The sequence below is a fragment of the Fusarium subglutinans genome (genome assembly GCF_013396075.1).
Source record: "Fusarium subglutinans strain NRRL 66333 chromosome Unknown NRRL66333_c0000398, whole genome shotgun sequence".
Lineage (NCBI taxonomy): Eukaryota > Fungi > Ascomycota > Sordariomycetes > Hypocreales > Nectriaceae > Fusarium > Fusarium subglutinans.
The window spans coordinates 3,592-20,470 of record NW_023502461.1 but is presented as its reverse complement, the minus strand read 5'-3'; the positions used below and the strand labels follow the sequence as shown (position 1 = coordinate 20,470).

The 16,879-nt window shown below is 49.2% G+C and overlaps 8 protein-coding genes across 8 annotated transcripts; 4 read left to right on the top strand and 4 right to left on the bottom strand.

Annotated features, from left to right (window-relative positions):
• Nucleotides 1-691: 691 nt before the first annotated feature.
• FSUBG_13795 (SET and MYND) lies at nucleotides 692-2,386 on the bottom strand (the record flags this gene model as incomplete). Its single annotated transcript, XM_036678723.1, has 1 exon — nucleotides 692-2,386. One exon carries the CDS (start codon nucleotides 2,384-2,386, stop codon nucleotides 692-694), a length of 1,695 nt encoding a protein of 564 aa, XP_036530748.1.
• Nucleotides 2,387-2,771: 385 nt separating this feature from the next.
• Nucleotides 2,772-4,010, bottom strand: FSUBG_13794 (nucleotide exchange factor SIL1; the record flags this gene model as incomplete). The annotated part of the gene is made up of 1 exon (XM_036678722.1): nucleotides 2,772-4,010. The coding sequence occupies one exon, from the start codon at nucleotides 4,008-4,010 to the stop codon at nucleotides 2,772-2,774; it is 1,239 nt and encodes a 412-aa protein (XP_036530747.1).
• A 1,095-nt stretch (nucleotides 4,011-5,105) lies between these two features.
• Nucleotides 5,106-7,036, top strand: FSUBG_13793 (glutaredoxin; the record flags this gene model as incomplete). Its single annotated transcript, XM_036678721.1, has 3 exons — nucleotides 5,106-5,310; nucleotides 5,826-6,680; nucleotides 6,735-7,036. The coding sequence occupies 3 exons, from the start codon at nucleotides 5,106-5,108 to the stop codon at nucleotides 7,034-7,036; spliced, it is 1,362 nt and encodes a 453-aa protein (XP_036530746.1).
• An 822-nt stretch (nucleotides 7,037-7,858) lies between these two features.
• Nucleotides 7,859-8,794, top strand: FSUBG_13792 (f-box domain protein; the record flags this gene model as incomplete). Its single annotated transcript, XM_036678720.1, has 2 exons — nucleotides 7,859-7,963; nucleotides 8,012-8,794. 2 exons carry the CDS (start codon nucleotides 7,859-7,861, stop codon nucleotides 8,792-8,794), a joined length of 888 nt encoding a protein of 295 aa, XP_036530745.1.
• Nucleotides 8,795-9,413: 619 nt separating this feature from the next.
• Nucleotides 9,414-9,704, top strand: FSUBG_13791 (uncharacterized protein; the record flags this gene model as incomplete). Its single annotated transcript, XM_036678719.1, has 1 exon — nucleotides 9,414-9,704. The coding sequence occupies one exon, from the start codon at nucleotides 9,414-9,416 to the stop codon at nucleotides 9,702-9,704; it is 291 nt and encodes a 96-aa protein (XP_036530744.1).
• An 815-nt stretch (nucleotides 9,705-10,519) lies between these two features.
• FSUBG_13790 (Zn-dependent oxidoreductase) lies at nucleotides 10,520-11,696 on the top strand (the record flags this gene model as incomplete). Its single annotated transcript, XM_036678718.1, has 2 exons — nucleotides 10,520-11,449; nucleotides 11,499-11,696. 2 exons carry the CDS (start codon nucleotides 10,520-10,522, stop codon nucleotides 11,694-11,696), a joined length of 1,128 nt encoding a protein of 375 aa, XP_036530743.1.
• A 207-nt stretch (nucleotides 11,697-11,903) lies between these two features.
• Nucleotides 11,904-13,446, bottom strand: FSUBG_13789 (c6 zinc finger; the record flags this gene model as incomplete). Its single annotated transcript, XM_036678716.1, has 4 exons — nucleotides 11,904-11,955; nucleotides 12,005-12,203; nucleotides 12,271-12,358; nucleotides 12,412-13,446. The coding sequence occupies 4 exons, from the start codon at nucleotides 13,444-13,446 to the stop codon at nucleotides 11,904-11,906; spliced, it is 1,374 nt and encodes a 457-aa protein (XP_036530742.1).
• Nucleotides 13,447-15,053: 1,607 nt separating this feature from the next.
• On the bottom strand, nucleotides 15,054-16,647 carry FSUBG_13788 (HLH transcription factor (Hpa3); the record flags this gene model as incomplete). Its single annotated transcript, XM_036678715.1, has 3 exons — nucleotides 15,054-15,394; nucleotides 15,448-16,431; nucleotides 16,494-16,647. 3 exons carry the CDS (start codon nucleotides 16,645-16,647, stop codon nucleotides 15,054-15,056), a joined length of 1,479 nt encoding a protein of 492 aa, XP_036530741.1.
• Between the last annotated feature and the right edge of the window lie 232 nt (nucleotides 16,648-16,879).

The following is a 16,879-nucleotide window of genomic DNA, read 5'->3' as shown; positions in this document are numbered from 1 at the left end:
ATATTAGCTATAAAGATATTTAACTTTTTAATAAATTAGGCTTACTTTAATTATTTAATAAATTTAATCTAGCTAGCTAAGAAGCTAGTTAAACTAAAAAAGCTAAAAAAGGCTATAAAAAAGGCTTGCCTTTTAATATAAAAAAGGTAGCTTTTTTTATAGTATTAATAGGTTTAGGCCTATATAAAGAGTAATTAGTAAATATAATTATTAAAGCTAAATATATAGTTTGCTTTTTTTTACTTATATAAAATAAATATATAAACCAGGCTTATAGTCTAAAACTATAAAAGTAAAAAATAAATATAAAGTAATAGTAAGGTTTAATTTAGTTAGTTAAAAAACTAAATTAATATAGACCTTTATAGCTTATAAAGTAGGGTTAGGAGGTAGCTCTAGAGTTATTTTTATATATTTATAATCCCGGTAACCTGTACCTAGGTACCTAGTAGGTAGCCTAGTAGAGAGCGGGGCCTTAGCTTGTTATAAGATCGGCCAATGAGAATGTCTGTAGGGTTAACTACTTTACGCGCCTTGGACCTAACAGGAGGGTTAACGTGGATATAAAGACCTATATAATCATGAATACCGCACTCAACAATATATCCATAGTCCAGCCCTCAAAGTATCTAAATTCTCAACTCGAGAATCTACTCGGTTCCCAAAGCAACACTCAATAATGTCTAGGTATTTAATGGCCAAAGTCCATCTCAAGTATCTCAAGTCCCAAATTTGCCAGAGAATCTACTTGCTTCACTACAGCATACTCGAAGAAGGCTCGAGCTTGTTCATCCTCAGGATTCTCTTTCCAGGCGTTGATAAGAGACAACTCCTGGTCTCTTCCTGGTAGTCCATTGATATCATCCAGCATTTGCTGAGCGGTGGCCGAGACTTCCCATTCTCGAACATAGTCTCTGGGGACAGACGCTATAATCATGATGAGAAGCATCTGGCACAAGGAAACTTGGTCAATATCCTGCAGTGTCTGAAGAGCCCTCTGATTAATATCTCCTTTTGATGCCACGGCTTGTGAGTTACCGAGTGAGGCTGTGTCAGCTGCCGTATTGGCGAGTAATTTGGCGACGAGTAAAAGGCCCTTGATGCGGATAGGATGGTATGGCAAGACATGTCGATAAGGTTCGCTGGAAGTCGCAACGAAGCATGCCGTAGTTAAGGCATATATGAAGTTGCTTTCTTCGATGTATAGGATCGATACCTCAGTCAGCAGCTGTGGGAGTGGTGATACTGCCCAAAGGTTCTCGGCTGTCAGTCCTTTGCATTGCTGGTAACGAGCTCGAAGTACTCTTCGACGATCTTCTGGTGGTAAGGTAGGGTCTTTTTCATCTATTAAATCAGATAGTTGCTCGCTGCAGCTCGTAGCCGTTGAGGCTTTGGTCGAATCTGTTGCAGCAGGGTGCTTGCCAAGCTTGCCGACATCAGTAACCAGACTATGGCGATTCATGTTGATGATTGGAGAGCCGGCGCAGACTTGGTAGACGTTGAGGTCTTTCTCGCACCTAGGGCATTGACAATTAAAAAAGTACGGTGCAAGCGCATGTTTTCTCTTAGACCGAGGGAACGTGTAATCTGACAGCATGTCAGTGGGCATCTTGAGGATATCATATGGGGGAGACATACCAGTGTAAGAGATCTCAATCTCTTCATCGACTCTGATCGGCTTTTCAGCTCTCAGTATGGCCTTCCTCCCAACAAACTGAACCATGGCATTGGGAATACAGGAGTGGTTGGCCATGGCGAGCTTTGGTTCGAGAAAGATGCCAACCTGGCCAAGATCGGCATCATATCTATGGAAGGCATTTGTCTGAATCTGCCATGCGTCAGTATGTTGACCTGCTGCCATACAGTTCTGAGGACTTACCTTGCAGAGCAGAGCCAGCGTCTTCTGCAATTCCTCCTGACCCGTGCCGTGCCCAGTAAATGCAGTAGCACCCATGGCCATCATCTCCATGTCGGCCCATTTGTCACTCTCCCTCCAAGACTCGACATTTCCTTCAAGGTTCTCCAGCGCAGCGCCAATACCAGGCTTCACCAGCGCCTGAATCACTGCGCGTACGGGCGTCGGTATGCCCGGGTGTCCTTGCTCGGTCACCTTACGCAGTAGTTTGCACTCCTTGGAGTGGACTGCAGTCCAGTTTGCAGATTGACAGGCGGCATCGCAGTAGGACACGGCGCGGCAGCCGGAACAGGAGCGCACGTCAGCCGGCTTGAAGCAGTGGCTACAGATGGTTTTTATATGAGATAGCGAGGGGATGAGGATAGTTGGTGTAAATGGGAGGATGATGTCGCCTGGAGAAAAGGCTCTGGTGGAGAAGATTCCACGCCCTTTTTTATCATGCCTTAGCTGGAAGGGCACGTCTTGATTCATTTTAGACGGGAGAGACTGGAGGTTTGGTCCGAAAGAGTGGGAAAGCAGAAATACGTATCAAAATGGGGCCCGATTATGGTAGATATATAAGTTAGTAGGTTAGAGGGACCTACTTATCTCAGGATCCGGTGTCAGCAAGATCCATGAATGTTTTGTTGGTTGTGAGATGGAGTAAGGTCAATGTAATGTCCGAAATTCTCCTGCACCGAGCTCAATCTAGCGAACCACATCAGGATCAATCCTTCAATTGCACCACATTTGGGCACAGCAATCTCACATGCAGAATGTCGCAATACTCAATTTTTTTTTACAGCTTGAAATGCGTAGTTACTCTATTGCTCTGCCTATAATAATCTCGCTTGGCAGATGCTACTAATGCTGTGCTCTACAATTCAACCCGAGGAGGCACCTTTCCGCTCTTCCTCAATGCCGCAAGCCGATCATGTAGATCCCGGCTCCAATGTCCGCTGTCTCTCTTGTTCTCCTTCAGGATCCTCGCAACATGGTAGTCCCAGCACCCCTCTCCGGTACTTGTCTCAAATACTCGGCATTTTGCGTCGCTGTCTCGCTCCGTGCGAGGCCACTGACCAAGCTTTGCGCCCATATCTTCATCCAAGAAAGCATCCAGAACCAACTGGCCGACCTTGCGCTGTGTAGTATCCCAGTCTCTGCCTTCGGGCACGAGCACCTCAAGCAATAGCTTCATGCCGTCGTTCTTGAGGAATTCCTCTCGGATGACATCGCTCTTGATGAGGCCGTTGATAGCCCCAACCTTGGCTTTCGCTGTAGAGGCCAAAGTCTTGGTGTTGAGCGACGATGGAACATGAGCGGGCACAAGAGGTGTATAGAAAGACTCCTTTAGAGACTTGCTGTTGCTCGGGCACTGACCCTCCATGAGACTAGGCCACTGTTTGGTGATCTCTTTCAATGCCGCAGCATTGTTCTGCAGCGCGGCCCCGAGGATGGCAGCTGCTTGATGATCCCGAGGAGTGATATCAGCAGGGTAAGCAACATCTGAATCTGCCATCATGCAGAAGAGAGCCTTCAGCACCGCCGGGTCTTCGGTGACCTTGAGACCGTAGTAAATATCATGTGACAGTTCTTCCATTCCCTCGAGCGCGTCGTCAAGCTCCCTGCCTTGGCCTGTTTCGCCAGCCTTCAACATCTTCATGGCGGTGAAGAAGGGCTTACCGACGAAATCCTCGCCCTCGGGCTCCTTGATTTTACCGATAGGTTCATAAGCTGGGGCGCCCTTGGGAATTTGGGGATCCTCCTGTTGCTGCTGATCGACGACGACAACAGCCTGGTCAACCGGGAGGCCTTCGAGGGCAGGGTTTCCTTCATCGGGGACATTGATCTTGGCCTCTTTCTTGCCGTTGGACATATTCAAGCGAACATGGAGTCCGTGAGGAAGTTCCTGATCATCGTGGACAACCTGGAACTCATCTGTTGGTTGAAACACCTTTGGGTAACAGTCTTTGGGGTTATCTGTGTGGCAGATGAGTTCTACATCTGCCTCGGGAGATGGCTGTGAGGCTGCAGCTGGAGCTGCAAAGATGCATAGGACAATACCCAGGACGAGGGCGATCATGAGTGACAAGGATTTTGCCCTTGAGGGAGCCATACTGAATATCTAATCCCTCAAACAGGCGAAAGCTCTTCAAGGTTGAATAGCGAAGGTGGTCAGGGTTTAATACTCGATCTGAGACCAGGGAGTATTATTGGTGATTGTTGTAAACCCTCGAGCAGAGTATCGAAGGGGCAGATTTAAAAGTGTACAAGGTTGGAGAACTCAAGGGTAGTCAACTGGTGTGAGTTTGAGGGATACCAACGTAAAATGGTGACAGGCTTTGGAATAAGTTAAAAAAAAAAAAAAGGTGAACAGAGAGTATAAACAAATAAATGAATATGCTTTTCCGTTATATGCTATGAAACTCCAAGATATATGACTCAGTCGACAGTAAAAAGGACACTTCTTTTTTACCATAAATCGAAGTCACTAGAAATGCAACTTGTCAAGATCCATCAACGCCCGTGCCACTGGATGCTCACTGTGAAAAAGAGTTTTGGCAGGTTTCTATTGGTTCGCCGCAACATTCTCGATTAGTCATGCTTCATATAGTCTCCATGTAAGTCAACTTTATAGTTCTGATGTAGGTAGGTTTGATACAGATCGCTGCCTGACGACATTCGAATCGTGACACTGTAGCCCTCACAATGTCACATGGAGAGTGACTATTGAGAATGTCTCACAAGGACCAGCCTCCCCTTTCCACGGGGGCCATATCAACGTTGACGACGATCTCAACGGCCAAGGAAATAGCTTATTTGAGGGGTTTAAAACTTGATCGTATGAGCTTTATCCTGATGAAAAGGGTTCATGTGATGGAGGGAGCATAAGTTGAAGGGGCTGGCGGGACCAGAAATAGTTTCTTGTCGCAAACAGCTCTATTAGAAGATTGTCTCAGTGCGGCCCACGACCCTGCAAATTCCTCCCGAGGGGCCCCAAGACAGGACGACTCTGACCGAATGCGGTGCTGAAGCATGGAACAGGCTCATTGTAAGTACACTGCTCGTCATATGGTCTCGATGGGAGAAGGGAGCAAGAGATCCCAAAGGACATATAAGAGCGAATAGCCCAGTAGAGTTTTCGTGGTAGCAGCAAACACATACCTAGTCAAACCAATTAGTTGCAATCACTGTCAGTCCACAGCACAAAATGTTGTCCTTCAAGACCTCCTTCTTTCTAGCCTTCTTCCTTTGGGCCTTTACTCTCGAGGCTGCACCAGCAATGCACCATCACCGCCATGGCAATCAACATCTTCGACACCTCCACGCAACAAGAGCGGCGCTTTTGCACCGCGCAAGATCACACTATCACCATGGAGCCCCCCAAGTTTTGTCCGAAGAGCCTCAGAAGCCCAGTGAGAGTGTGCGAGCACAGGCTGTACCTGATGAGGAGATGCACCATTCAGTGACGGTATAGGTATTCAGTGGTAGGTGACAAACCCACGATTAACATGATGTATGTACTGACTTGAGGAAGAACAAGATTTTGCAATAATCGGGTGGAAGTGATGAGAGAAAATCAGAAGCTGGCTCTTCTGATATTGGTGTGTTGGACGGAGTTTGTTTAATAATGCTGGGAGGGCCACATGGGCATTGGTGAGATACTTCAGCCAAACATGGTTTGTAATTTTATATGTTACCTTCAAATACTGTCTGTACCCCTTTGGGCACACAATTTATAAAATTTACGAGATGTTACAGCTCCAATTCTAGGTTTATCAAGCGTCTAAAGTAAAAATACTGTCCATCAGTAGCACAGTCCATGATGAACCGCACTGTCTCCTAAGGTTATCCCCATGACACGCCCCCCTGATTGGCCACAGACACCTAAACCCTCCGCTGGAATTGGAGAGGCTCTCCCTTACCTCAGGTTCTAATCTGGAGAATCTGTGTGTCCCTGGGAGGTCGACTCTCGTATCCCGTTCCTCTTCATTTCCGTTTCCATTCCCATTTTCCCACCGTCATCTTCGGCTCAACACCCCAGCCGACCGATACTTTTCTCACTGTCCTTCCCGTCTTTTTCGACGCTCCTTAATCATCGCTATCCGAGACGACCCTGCTGCTCCTTCATCAACTCCAATCGCTCGCCGGCGCGACGCTCAAGAGCTCTTGACCAGAGCTCGCTCCCTAGCGCACCCACCCACCCCTGGTCCTGAGATCATCATCCCGCCGACCGACATGCCTTCTCCACGCCGAGTACGCCTACTAATCCTGGCGACGATTGGCACATTTATCTTTATCCTCTTCTACACCTCGGGATTCGACTCGCATCACGATGCAGAGACCTATACAGGCCAGGAGTTTATCAAGAAGACCCAGAATGCCATGAGCGCAAACGAACCCCCGGCACCTATCGTCGACTTTGCAACTGGAGAGAAGGCTGGACAGCCTCACGCTGACAAGGATGGGGACGGCGACGTCGACGCAGACGACCAGAAGTTAGCTGCTCAGATGCAGGAGCGTCTCAAGGCGGCCGAGGCCGAGGCGAAGGGCAAGGCGAACGAGAAGGGAGGTCTGCGACCCGATCCTCCCAAGAAGGTTGTGGGAGTTGGAAGTTCTGCGGAAGGTCAGGATAAGGATAAAATCGTCAAGCCTGTTGGCGGAGAGTCTGGCGATATTCCAGCTCCTGCTGCCGCAGCCGAGAAGAAGCCCGAGACGGAGACGAGGAGCAAGGAGGCAATCGCGGCTCGCGAAGAGCTTGACTCTATCCTCAAGAAATCACCCGGTAGGTTTCTGAGAGCAAACACTGGAAGTACCATAATCACTAATTGCCATTCAGTCATCATCTTCTCAAAGACGTACTGCCCGTACTCGAAGCGAGCCAAGGGCCTTCTGATCGGAAAGTACTCCATCAAACCCGAGCCCTACGTCGTTGAACTCGATATCCATCCCCAAGGCCAAGCCCTGCAAGACCAACTGCGCGAGACAACAGGCCGAAGGACCGTACCCAATATTATGGTCAACGGTGTGAGCCTGGGAGGCGCCGACGACATCACCGAGATGGACCAGGCAGGCCAGCTCGTCGGCAAGATTGTCGACCTCGGAAACAAGCGAGTCGAGGTTCTAGAACGAACCAAGTAGGCTGCGCGCGCACGCTTTTCCTCTCCTTTTATGACCTCTTTAATCTTCATGGGGCACATGTACAAGGATTTACTGCTTGGCTTTGTTTGGGTAGAAGGGACTGTCATTTTGGGCCTTTGGCAGCATGATTGGAGTCTGGGCGTCTGGGAATTCCTTTTTGTCACTGTGTGTCATGGTGTCATGGAAGGAGCACTACTTAGGGAAGATATTGTTGGACCAAGACGGTGATGTACACAACAGCACAGCTAATGAATGAGATATATATACCTCTATATCCAGCCTGACCCTCATTCACGTGCCATCTCTCTGCTTCATGTCTCATCAAGTACCTAGGTAGTTAACGGCAATCCAGCCTGATCCATAAAGTACAAAACCTTATCGGATTGAGGCGGCGATTTGCTTCGTTGGTGTAGGTAATCTCATTAGCGCCATGAATACGGGAGTCAAACAGGATTGACACTCACGTCCCAAGTAGGCAGGTCTTGTAAGCCAACCCAGCCCAGCCCAACCAAGCTTGGCCATTTGCTACCGAGGCAGGATTTTGGCATAACTCTAACCAACCAAGCCAACATACCTAACATATAAGTTACATTTTGGTCGCATGCACTAGAGTGCAGCCATGGCATCATGACTCGCAGCCTAGTCCATCATGTGAGGTGGATTCCATCTTTGATAACCACTGCATCATCGGTTCTGAAGCCTCTATAGTTTGCATAAACTTGGTATGACAACCCGCATTATTTTCATTTTCCCTGAGTGTTATTGTTTTGCATCTGGAGTGATTGGTCCCTCGAAATAAACAAACGTTGATCTGAATTCGCAATGGAGTTCGCAGACACTATGGCCAGGATACTCGCGGTCCCGGAATTGCTGGAACTCATCCTCTTACACCTTGACATGAAGACACTTCTTGTCTCTGCATCGAGGGTATGTCGTCACTGGGCCGCGATGATAAGAGAATCTCCCAGATTACAGCAAGCGCTGTTCTTCCAACCCGTGTCCTCGGCAGGGACCCAAAGACCGCAGAGTTTCACACTCAACCCGTTGCTGGTTGAAAAGTTTGGACGATGCTTCTTCGATGTCGACCGCAAGTATACATACCTTCGAAGAGCAGACTCGTTCTTTCGCTTGCCTTGGGCTCCCGAAGGTGCGATTACAGCGCAAGGAGAAGCAAGAAGCTTATCGATTCTGGAGAAGACGGAGAGGCTTGAGAACTTCACAATGAGCACTTCCAGTTGGCGGCGGATGCTTGTATCTCAACCACCACCTCCGGCTATGGGATATTTGAAATCAGAGGGCTTCGACATGTGGTTCCGCAATGTCCGCACTGCTCTTGTCAAGCCAAAATCCTCACCGGGCCTCTGCATGGGCCAGTTGTACGACATGGTTCACAGCACAACGTGCCAACCGGAGAACTACTCTATGTGGTACCGGGTTAGCTGGGGTGATGCGCGGGAGACGCATCAGACGCAGCTTTGCCGGGAACAGTGCGAGCTGCTCTTTGGCGCGACTAATCTGGTGGTTGAGTTCTACAGTATGGGTGGAGGGGATTGGGACTGCGGACCTTGGAACATAGACTGTGTGAGAGAAGTGTTTACGTGTGCCGATAGTTGCGGTGGTAGAGTCGAGAAAGGGGAGGAGGAGGCTAGCTTGGAGGAGTTTGAGACATTGGGGCTGGATGTGCTTACATCGATTTGGTGGCATAATGAGGAGGACGATTCAGCTGTAGATGTTGATGTGAAGGGTTATGGGGGATAGTCTAGCCAGTGGCCTCGGCGAATGGGTTTAGAGAGTGTTGACGTGTGAGTGATAGGGAGGGGTCACATTGGGTTGTCTAGACTGTCTGAACGGCAACTCACCATGAGGAAAGGGAGATGTCGCTTGGAAATCGCATTATATTCGAATTAGGGTATAGAAGAAGATTGTTGTAAGATGAAGAGACGTTTGTTGAAGATTACTGATGTATCACCGGGCCTTTTATCATATCAGAACGACAATGCCATAGTAAATTCCTTGAGATAAGTGGAACTGATTAAGGTTAATGAGAGTGGGTTCACCGTACAGTAGCGCGGGGTCAGTAACACTACCACCAAAGATCTAGACCCTTTGACCCTCCCTGAAAGGCAGACAAGGCAATGAATGGAAGAGGCAGACTGATAAAAGTCGGGGAAGAGGAGAGGAGAAGATAGGACAGTACCTAAGGTAGACTACACTACCTTACCTTCCTATCCCTTGCCTTCCATATATAAAAGCTTCAGCCTCACCCCACCCCCCGCCATTTCTTGGCTCCCTATCAATTTAATATCACTCATCCAATACAACCTAAATAAAAGCGTCTCCTTCTTTTCAAAGCCCACTTCGCCTGTCACAAAAGAAAATGGACACCACAAGCGACGCTGCCTCTGTCCTCTCAGGCTCAACCGTCTTCTCCAAAGAAGCCCAGGACCATGTCTCACCGACAAAAGCCGACGCGGACATGTCTACAAACGAAGCCGCAAAGCAGAACCAGCACCGCAAGAGCATGCGACAGCGAGTCCGCAATGTCGTATCCGACCTCGGACGTCCTCCGACTGCGAGAGATGATGCCAAGAGCGGAAATGTCACGCAAAAGCATGTGGATGTTGGGCCTGCGGCCGGGACAGTCCTCATGGGCTCTGCCACCGTCTAGTTAAAGGCAGAATTATATGACATGGGGAATATTTTGAGGCTGGGAATGAATTTGGGAATGGATTTAATGGGATGATGAATGGAATGGATGGACGTCTTGGATGACTGTATCGGATCAGATACCTTTTACTTTTACTGTGCGAGTTATGGCGTTGGAAATGAGTTGAATTGGATCTCAAGTGTTGACCACCATTTTTATCAACGGAGCTATTGATTGGCGATGGCATGACTGACAACCTACCAAAGCACCGTAAAACCCTGATGCTGATTGAATCACTCCTTGTCATTATTATCTCCCGTCCAGCTCGATTTTGACCATTTATTACTGCATCATTGATTAAATAACTACTTTCCTCTTTAAGACTCCATCTTACATCAGCATCGAATACATCCACCTCAGCCTTAAAACTCACACCCGTTATTATCGAGTCACAACCCATCTGGCACTCGTGGGGCTTATGAACTAGATTTACCCTGCCTTGCCCTGCCTTGCCGCTTGCTTGCATCATCATCAATCTATTCACAAGGTCGCTTTGTTTTGAATACGAAACATTGTGCAACTTTCCTTGGACATGTAGAAACTTCGGTGGGGCTCATTTAGGCGTTCCACGGAGTTCAGGCTGACAAATATCTGCATTTTTATTAATACGACTACCTGTGCACGCATTACGCATTATCAGGAGACGAGACTCCCGAGTAAAGAGCAGTGAAGTATATGCAGATATATAAACCCGTAGAATTGCTATATCTGTAGAGTGACATCGATCTATTTACCAAGCCATTCATCACCTAGTTACAACCCAACCCAAGCCCATCATGTCTTCTATCCCCTCAACTCAGCAAGCCATAGTCCTCCCTGCAAAACGCACCCCGTTCGCCTCTCAAACAGTCCCTGTGTATCCTCCCGCCCCTGGCGAAGTCCTAGTTCGTGTTGCCTGGACCTCTTCAACTCCTCTTGACCTTCATCGTGCCGATGGTGGTCTACTCATCTCCGAATACCCGCAGCAGATGGGCAGTGGTGGTGCCGCTGGAAAGATCGTGGCTGTTGGCGATGGCGGCGACCTTAAGGGGCTGAATGTCGGAGACCGTGTCGTTTCCTTTGCTTTTCATGGTGGCAAAGAGGCAAATCACCAGGAATACATCACCATTCCTGCATATCTTGCTTCTAAAATCCCAGACAACATTTCTTACCAGGAAGCGGTGACAGTCTCTGTGAATCTAGTGACTGTCTTTCACACTGCCACTGCCGATCTCAAGCTGGAGCTTCCATGGCCTGTACCAGAAGGTTACACGCCCAAGCAAGCTGATGACCCTATCCTCATCTGGGGCGCCTCGAGCAGCGTCGGTATCTATGCCGTCCAGGTCTTCAGGCACTGGGGCTTCAAGAACATCATCGCTGTGGCAAGTGAAAAGCAGCATGCATATCTTCACGGCATTGGCGCAACCGAGACCGTCGACTATCGAAAGCATGATGTTGTCCATAAGATCCTCCAATTCATCAGTAACAGATCAGAGCCCAAACTGCCTTATATCATCGACTGCATTGGTTCTCTAGAGGGCACTCTAAAGCCTCTGTCCAAGATTGCTCAACGCGGCAGCACTGTGGCCGTTATGCTGCCTGTCATTCTCAAAGATGCTACCCTTGAAGAAGAGCCTGAATATGAGATGGACGTCTCCAAGGTTTTGGTCGGTCAATGGGCCGATGGCGTTGAAGTTCGTGGTGTACGAACACATTTCTACCTCTCAGTAAGTCACTCTTGGTCACCTCCAGCATTCAAAGACTAACATAAACTAGAATGAGTTTCTCAAGGAAAAGGCTCAGCCAGAAATGGTGCCCAAGCTACTCAAAGACGGCGTCATTACCCCAAATAAGTATCGTGTTGTGGAAGGTTCATCAGCTGTTGAGAGGGCCCAAAAGGCATTGGATATTCTGAGAAATAAGGGAGTCAGTGGCGAGAGGCTGGTCTGGAGGATCACCCAAGACGAGGTGTGAATCAGCATCAAACACCTGTCGATATAGCATTATTGCAGTAGCACTTGGCTATTACTTATGTGTTTCCTGAATAGTCACCAGCTCAGCAACTTTGTTTGTAAATCAAACTGATCCATGATATCGTGGAAAGCTTGGTGAATCCCAGCACCATGACGCCTTAACTACCATTACAAAAATTAATAACAGACATCCGTTACTTGCGCAGAATCAACACGTAGCACCCATCATGAACTGATCAATAGCTTCGGGGCCCATTTGTCTGTTTCATGTCAGATATAATAATAGACTCGATAGACGGAGTTACTTACGCAGTAAGCATTAGCTTCGTAAACTCATCAACATCCTCAGGCTGGGCATGCAACCAGACACCCTTGAAGTCGAGATTCCGCACCGGGTATTGTGGTTTGGTCTGCCACGCCCGATAGAAGGCCATTGACGAATCGGCTTCCCAGAGGTATCTCGATGCAGTGAACTGAAAGGCTGGCCCCTCCATGATACCGCACGGTGCTATGAGAAAGTGTTAGATACGAGGATAGGTAAAGATACGAGGATAGGTAAAGACAATAAGACGTACGCTCAAGGGACTTGAGTATGCTTGTCATGCAGACGAAAGCAAATGACATGACAGTGGTTCGGCGTATACTCTCGGCAAGCAGCCAACTCTGTCTCAACGTCAGCAAGAATCCTCCGTGGTATAGTTCTTGGACCATCTCACCTCCCAGCTTGGTGGAGGTGGACCTTTCATCGTTGTAGCACCAGGCTCATCCCCCACTGACAACTCCTCTTCCACCTCTTTCAGAGCAAACATCCACGCAATAAACTGCGACATCTCGCGCTCGCTCGTTGCCCTCAGAGTAACGTCGCCGTCGAACATACGGATAGAGTCCAGAACAACCAGAGCCTGCACCCGCGCCAGCTTCTCCGCCGGCGTCGAGGCCCGCTCACCCTCGCGATGGATCTCCTTGGCCATGTCGGTGATGAGCTTGTACACCCAGCCTTTGTTCTCGGGAGTTCGCGCTGAATAGGCTGACGCCGCTGAGAAGGCTGCTAGCATGGTCTTTGGGAGGTTGGAGCCGTAGAGACGGGGGTGGATGAAGGGCAGCCGGCGAGTCCGAGCGAAGTCCCGGTAGAGGTTGGTGATGATATCTACTGTGTATCCCACGCGGGTACGAGGGTCGTACACGTCCAGCGGGTTGAAGTCGGCCAAGCAGGCATCTACTCTATCCAGAACAGCCACATCGCGGAGGACGATAGGCCCTGCTGGCACGGGCGGTATACCGAGCTTGTTGTTGCCATAGTCACCCATGTTCCATAGCTCGGAACCAAGAGATGTATCGTTGGCCATGAGATGGTCGATGATGGAGAAGTCAAGGGGAGAGTCGAGCTCTATCGACGATGTGGTGACTCTGTCGAAGCTATCGGGCGTGGGGTTGCTGGTGCTGGTGCTGGTGCTGGTGCTGGCACTCGAGTCTGCTCCCAAGTTGTTGATATCGAAGCCCATATCAAAATCAGGGACTTCGTCCAGATTGTCAGTAGCGCCAAGACCGGCACACAGATCGTCGTCGTGAAAGTTGGCCCCTGGCGGCAATCTCTGGTATACACAGTCGAGGCCCTTTGCCGCACAGCGAGTACAGCGGGGGGTCTTCTTGTCGCACTTGCGCTTCCCTCTCACGCAGGCGTTGCAGCTCTTCTGTCTCGAGGCTGCTGAGCGGTCCATCTTGCGCGCAGCCAGCGACCCGAGTGAGTCCATGATATATGTATAAGTGAGATGGAATGGGTGACTCAGTGGATGGATGAGAGTGAGGGCGAGTGAGGGTGAGAATGATGGAAGAGGAGAAGGCGGAAAAGGGATCCCCAAGAAGGTCGACGGACTTGACGTCGGAGAATGAATAGGCCTACCAGAGTGAAATATAATCAAGAGAATGGAGTGAGAGGAGCCCCCTGATGCATCGTCTTTGCGGACTTTGTCTGGTGTAAGCCGCAAGCAGTAAGGTAGCTTTATTTAACTACCTAGTACCTTACCTAGTACCTAACTAAAGTCAATCGTCAATCGTCGTTCCTCGTCTCTCAGACCGAATCGGGGATTTTCTCTCTGGGGCGGGGCTTCCGCAAACTCCGCAAGTCCGCAACCTCCAACTCCGCCCGGGCTCGGCTGCCCCGTATATCCCGTATCCCCGGCTCCGATCTGAAGGCAAGTCCAACTGTAGCTGTCTCATCTTGTCTTTATCTTATCATATCCATCGCATTGTTTCATCAGATCACGTCATGCTAGTGGGTATCCGCAGTACTCTACATGTATGTATATATATAATATATATATACTCCGTAGGTATATATAATACGGATACTCAGATCTAGGTATGCCCACTGCTTTCCAACATGGCATGGCAAAGAGCCGGTAGTACACATTCATTCATTTCACAATTCGCATGATATAATCTATCGTAAGCACGATTTTGTGAAGATGAATATCTTGTTCTCGCATTTTTTTTACCATCAACCCCCCGATACACCGAGACCATACGATACGCTCACAACCACGACATTGCACAGAAGAGAACAGAGCATCTTCCATCTGCATCACCTCCACGACATGTTTGTTCCACAGCACAGACCCTTCCTGTCTGCTTCGCCTCCTTTAAAATGGGTATATACGCCCTGAAACACTATTCACGCCATCTCCGTATTTTCCATGACGTCTTCGTCCTTCCGAGCCCAAAAACCGACAAAATCCTTTGCAACCAACCCTATTGCACCTATTCCTTATCCTTGTCCCTACCTTGCCTTGCCTTGCTTGATCATCCACACCTAACCGTACCGTACCATTAAGTGGCCTATATGTCCCAAACCTAAACTGAACTCCTAGCAGCCACCTCATTCGTCGAGCGTGGTACATGTTTAAATAAAAGAAGAAGAGCAAAGAAGAAAAGAGAAAGAAAAGAAGAAAAAGAAGAAAAAGAAGGGGAAAAAAAGACCGAATGAGAAAGAAGACCTAGTACTGAACAAGAAATTGACAAAGAAGAGTGACATTCACGATCCGTTTGCCGTACCGGTACACTGGGCGGTAGCGTTGCGGAAAAAGACAAAAGAAAAACAGAAGCAGCTAAGCAAATCTAATGCCACGGCGCGTTTTTGTTGTGGCTCAGAGCATCGCTGGTGACCCAGCAATAGTAGTCGATTCCCGCCCTGTAGTTTTGGAACTGCAAGGGTGCGCGCCTTATGCTCTCCAGGTGTCATAACTTTTCGCCGTCATTCATTCATTAATCGAGTGCCAACAGGTTTAAGATGATGGATATTTTTGAGGGGGCAAGTATCCCCCCCTGGGCCTCATTTCTCGGTATATTCGATTGGCCCCGTCTAATGATAGCCATTGGTGCGAGGACTGTCATATTGAACACCCGTCATAGAGTCCGGTCCATTTGGAATACTGTTACGGAGCGACCTGAGTGGTGGCAGTTCTGGTCGGTTCAGGTTAGGGTAAGGGTCTGTCTGATAGGCCCCGGCCTGTGGTGCTGGTGTTGTTGCTGAAGATAATGGAGGGCGTGAAGAGGAAGAGTTGAGCTCTGAACGAAGCTGTTGGTTTTCCATACGTAGCGCATGCACATCTCGGCGAAGCAACTCGTTCTCGGCCGTGTTAGACTTATAATGATCTTGTAATGCTCGAATGATATCTTGCTGCTTCTGATGCTCTGCAATGGCTGTCGAATTTCACGTCAGTCGAGATCTAGCCCCTTTCTCTTAAATTACTGACCTTTAGTTAGAATTTCCCACTTGGAGGCCTTTGAGCCTCGTTCCTGAGGCATGAGATCTCTAAGCTGATCAAAGAGCTCCTTCATCTCCGTTCGTCTTTTCCGTTCAGCAAGCTTGTGGCTGACTCTCAATTCGGGTGTTCGACTATACGGCTGCGAGCCCGTTGAACCATTCCCTTCTTCGGCCTGGAGGTCACTCAATTGCTTATGCTGCATAGAGTGATGGTGAACAGGCGGAAAGTCGGATGCGTTGGACATGCGAGAGTACTCGGACTCGTTCAGTCTCATCTGGCCAGGAGGTAGGCGAGACTCTGTTGTGAATTGGCTACTCGCGATAGACTCGGTGATACTACTGCGCCGCGAGTCGGTGTACGTGGGGGCGCCACCGACTCGCTGAATCTCTTCCTCGGGAAACGCCCATGCTTGACCTTTGGTGGGCTCTGCAGCGCGCGCGATGTGTCCAGTGGCAGGACCAGTGATGGCCGGTGCGGTTTTGACCGTCTTGCCTTCAGGGTTTCGTTCCGCACTGGGCTGGTAGCCGTTTGAGATGCGATGGACTGATAAATGATGAGGGTTCCGCTGATTATGGAGGGTATTCTGTATCGAGGTAGTTGAGTGATTGTGAGATGCGTAAGGAGAGCCTCCCAGGCGCAAATCGCCGAAGTTTTGGTTGATACGGCTGTCAACACTCTCCCTTCTCATTGCTGCCATACCAGGCGCTAAGGTGTCGCTCATCGTAGGGCCAGGATTGGGACCGAGACCGTTGGACTCGATCGACGTGGGACGGTCGCGGCGAGGATCGAGACTGCTGGGAGTACTAGGCGATACCATTGCGGCAACGCTCATGTTGGTAGTCGATGGCGAGACAAGTCCGTTGGGAGTCATGTTGGAGGCAATCGGAGATGGTGTCTTCTCGTGCGACGAGGATTGATAGCCGGAGCCACTTGGGCTAAGACCATTCACGTTGAAAGATGCAGCGGATGTGTCTAGGTAAATCAGGTTAGCCATGGAGCCGAGGCATTGGCACAAACAGTAATGAGCAGCGTACGCTTACTGGAGGCGTCTGCGTTGGAGTAGAAGCCCGAGTCTCGCATGTGAGGCGGGCCGTTGACGATTGAAACAGGTGCGTTGTCGTTATTAAGAATGTTATTAAGTCCAACCGGTTTGGGAGGGGGTAGACGCGGCTGGCTGTGGACGTCCATATCTGTCTAGAGGTCGAGTCGATATTGAGGATATCGGTCGAGTCGCAGCCAAAGCGAGTCGGTTATAGTGAGCCCGACGAGTCCCCGTCAATGGGAGCCCGGCTAGCAGAGGGCAACGGTGACGGCAATATGATTGTGTTGGATTGTTTGCGTTCAAGGCGAGGCCAGGGTAGCGAGCAGCAGGCGAGAGGCGTCAGTACGACGAGCCAAGGCGGAAATTGCAGCTCGAAGT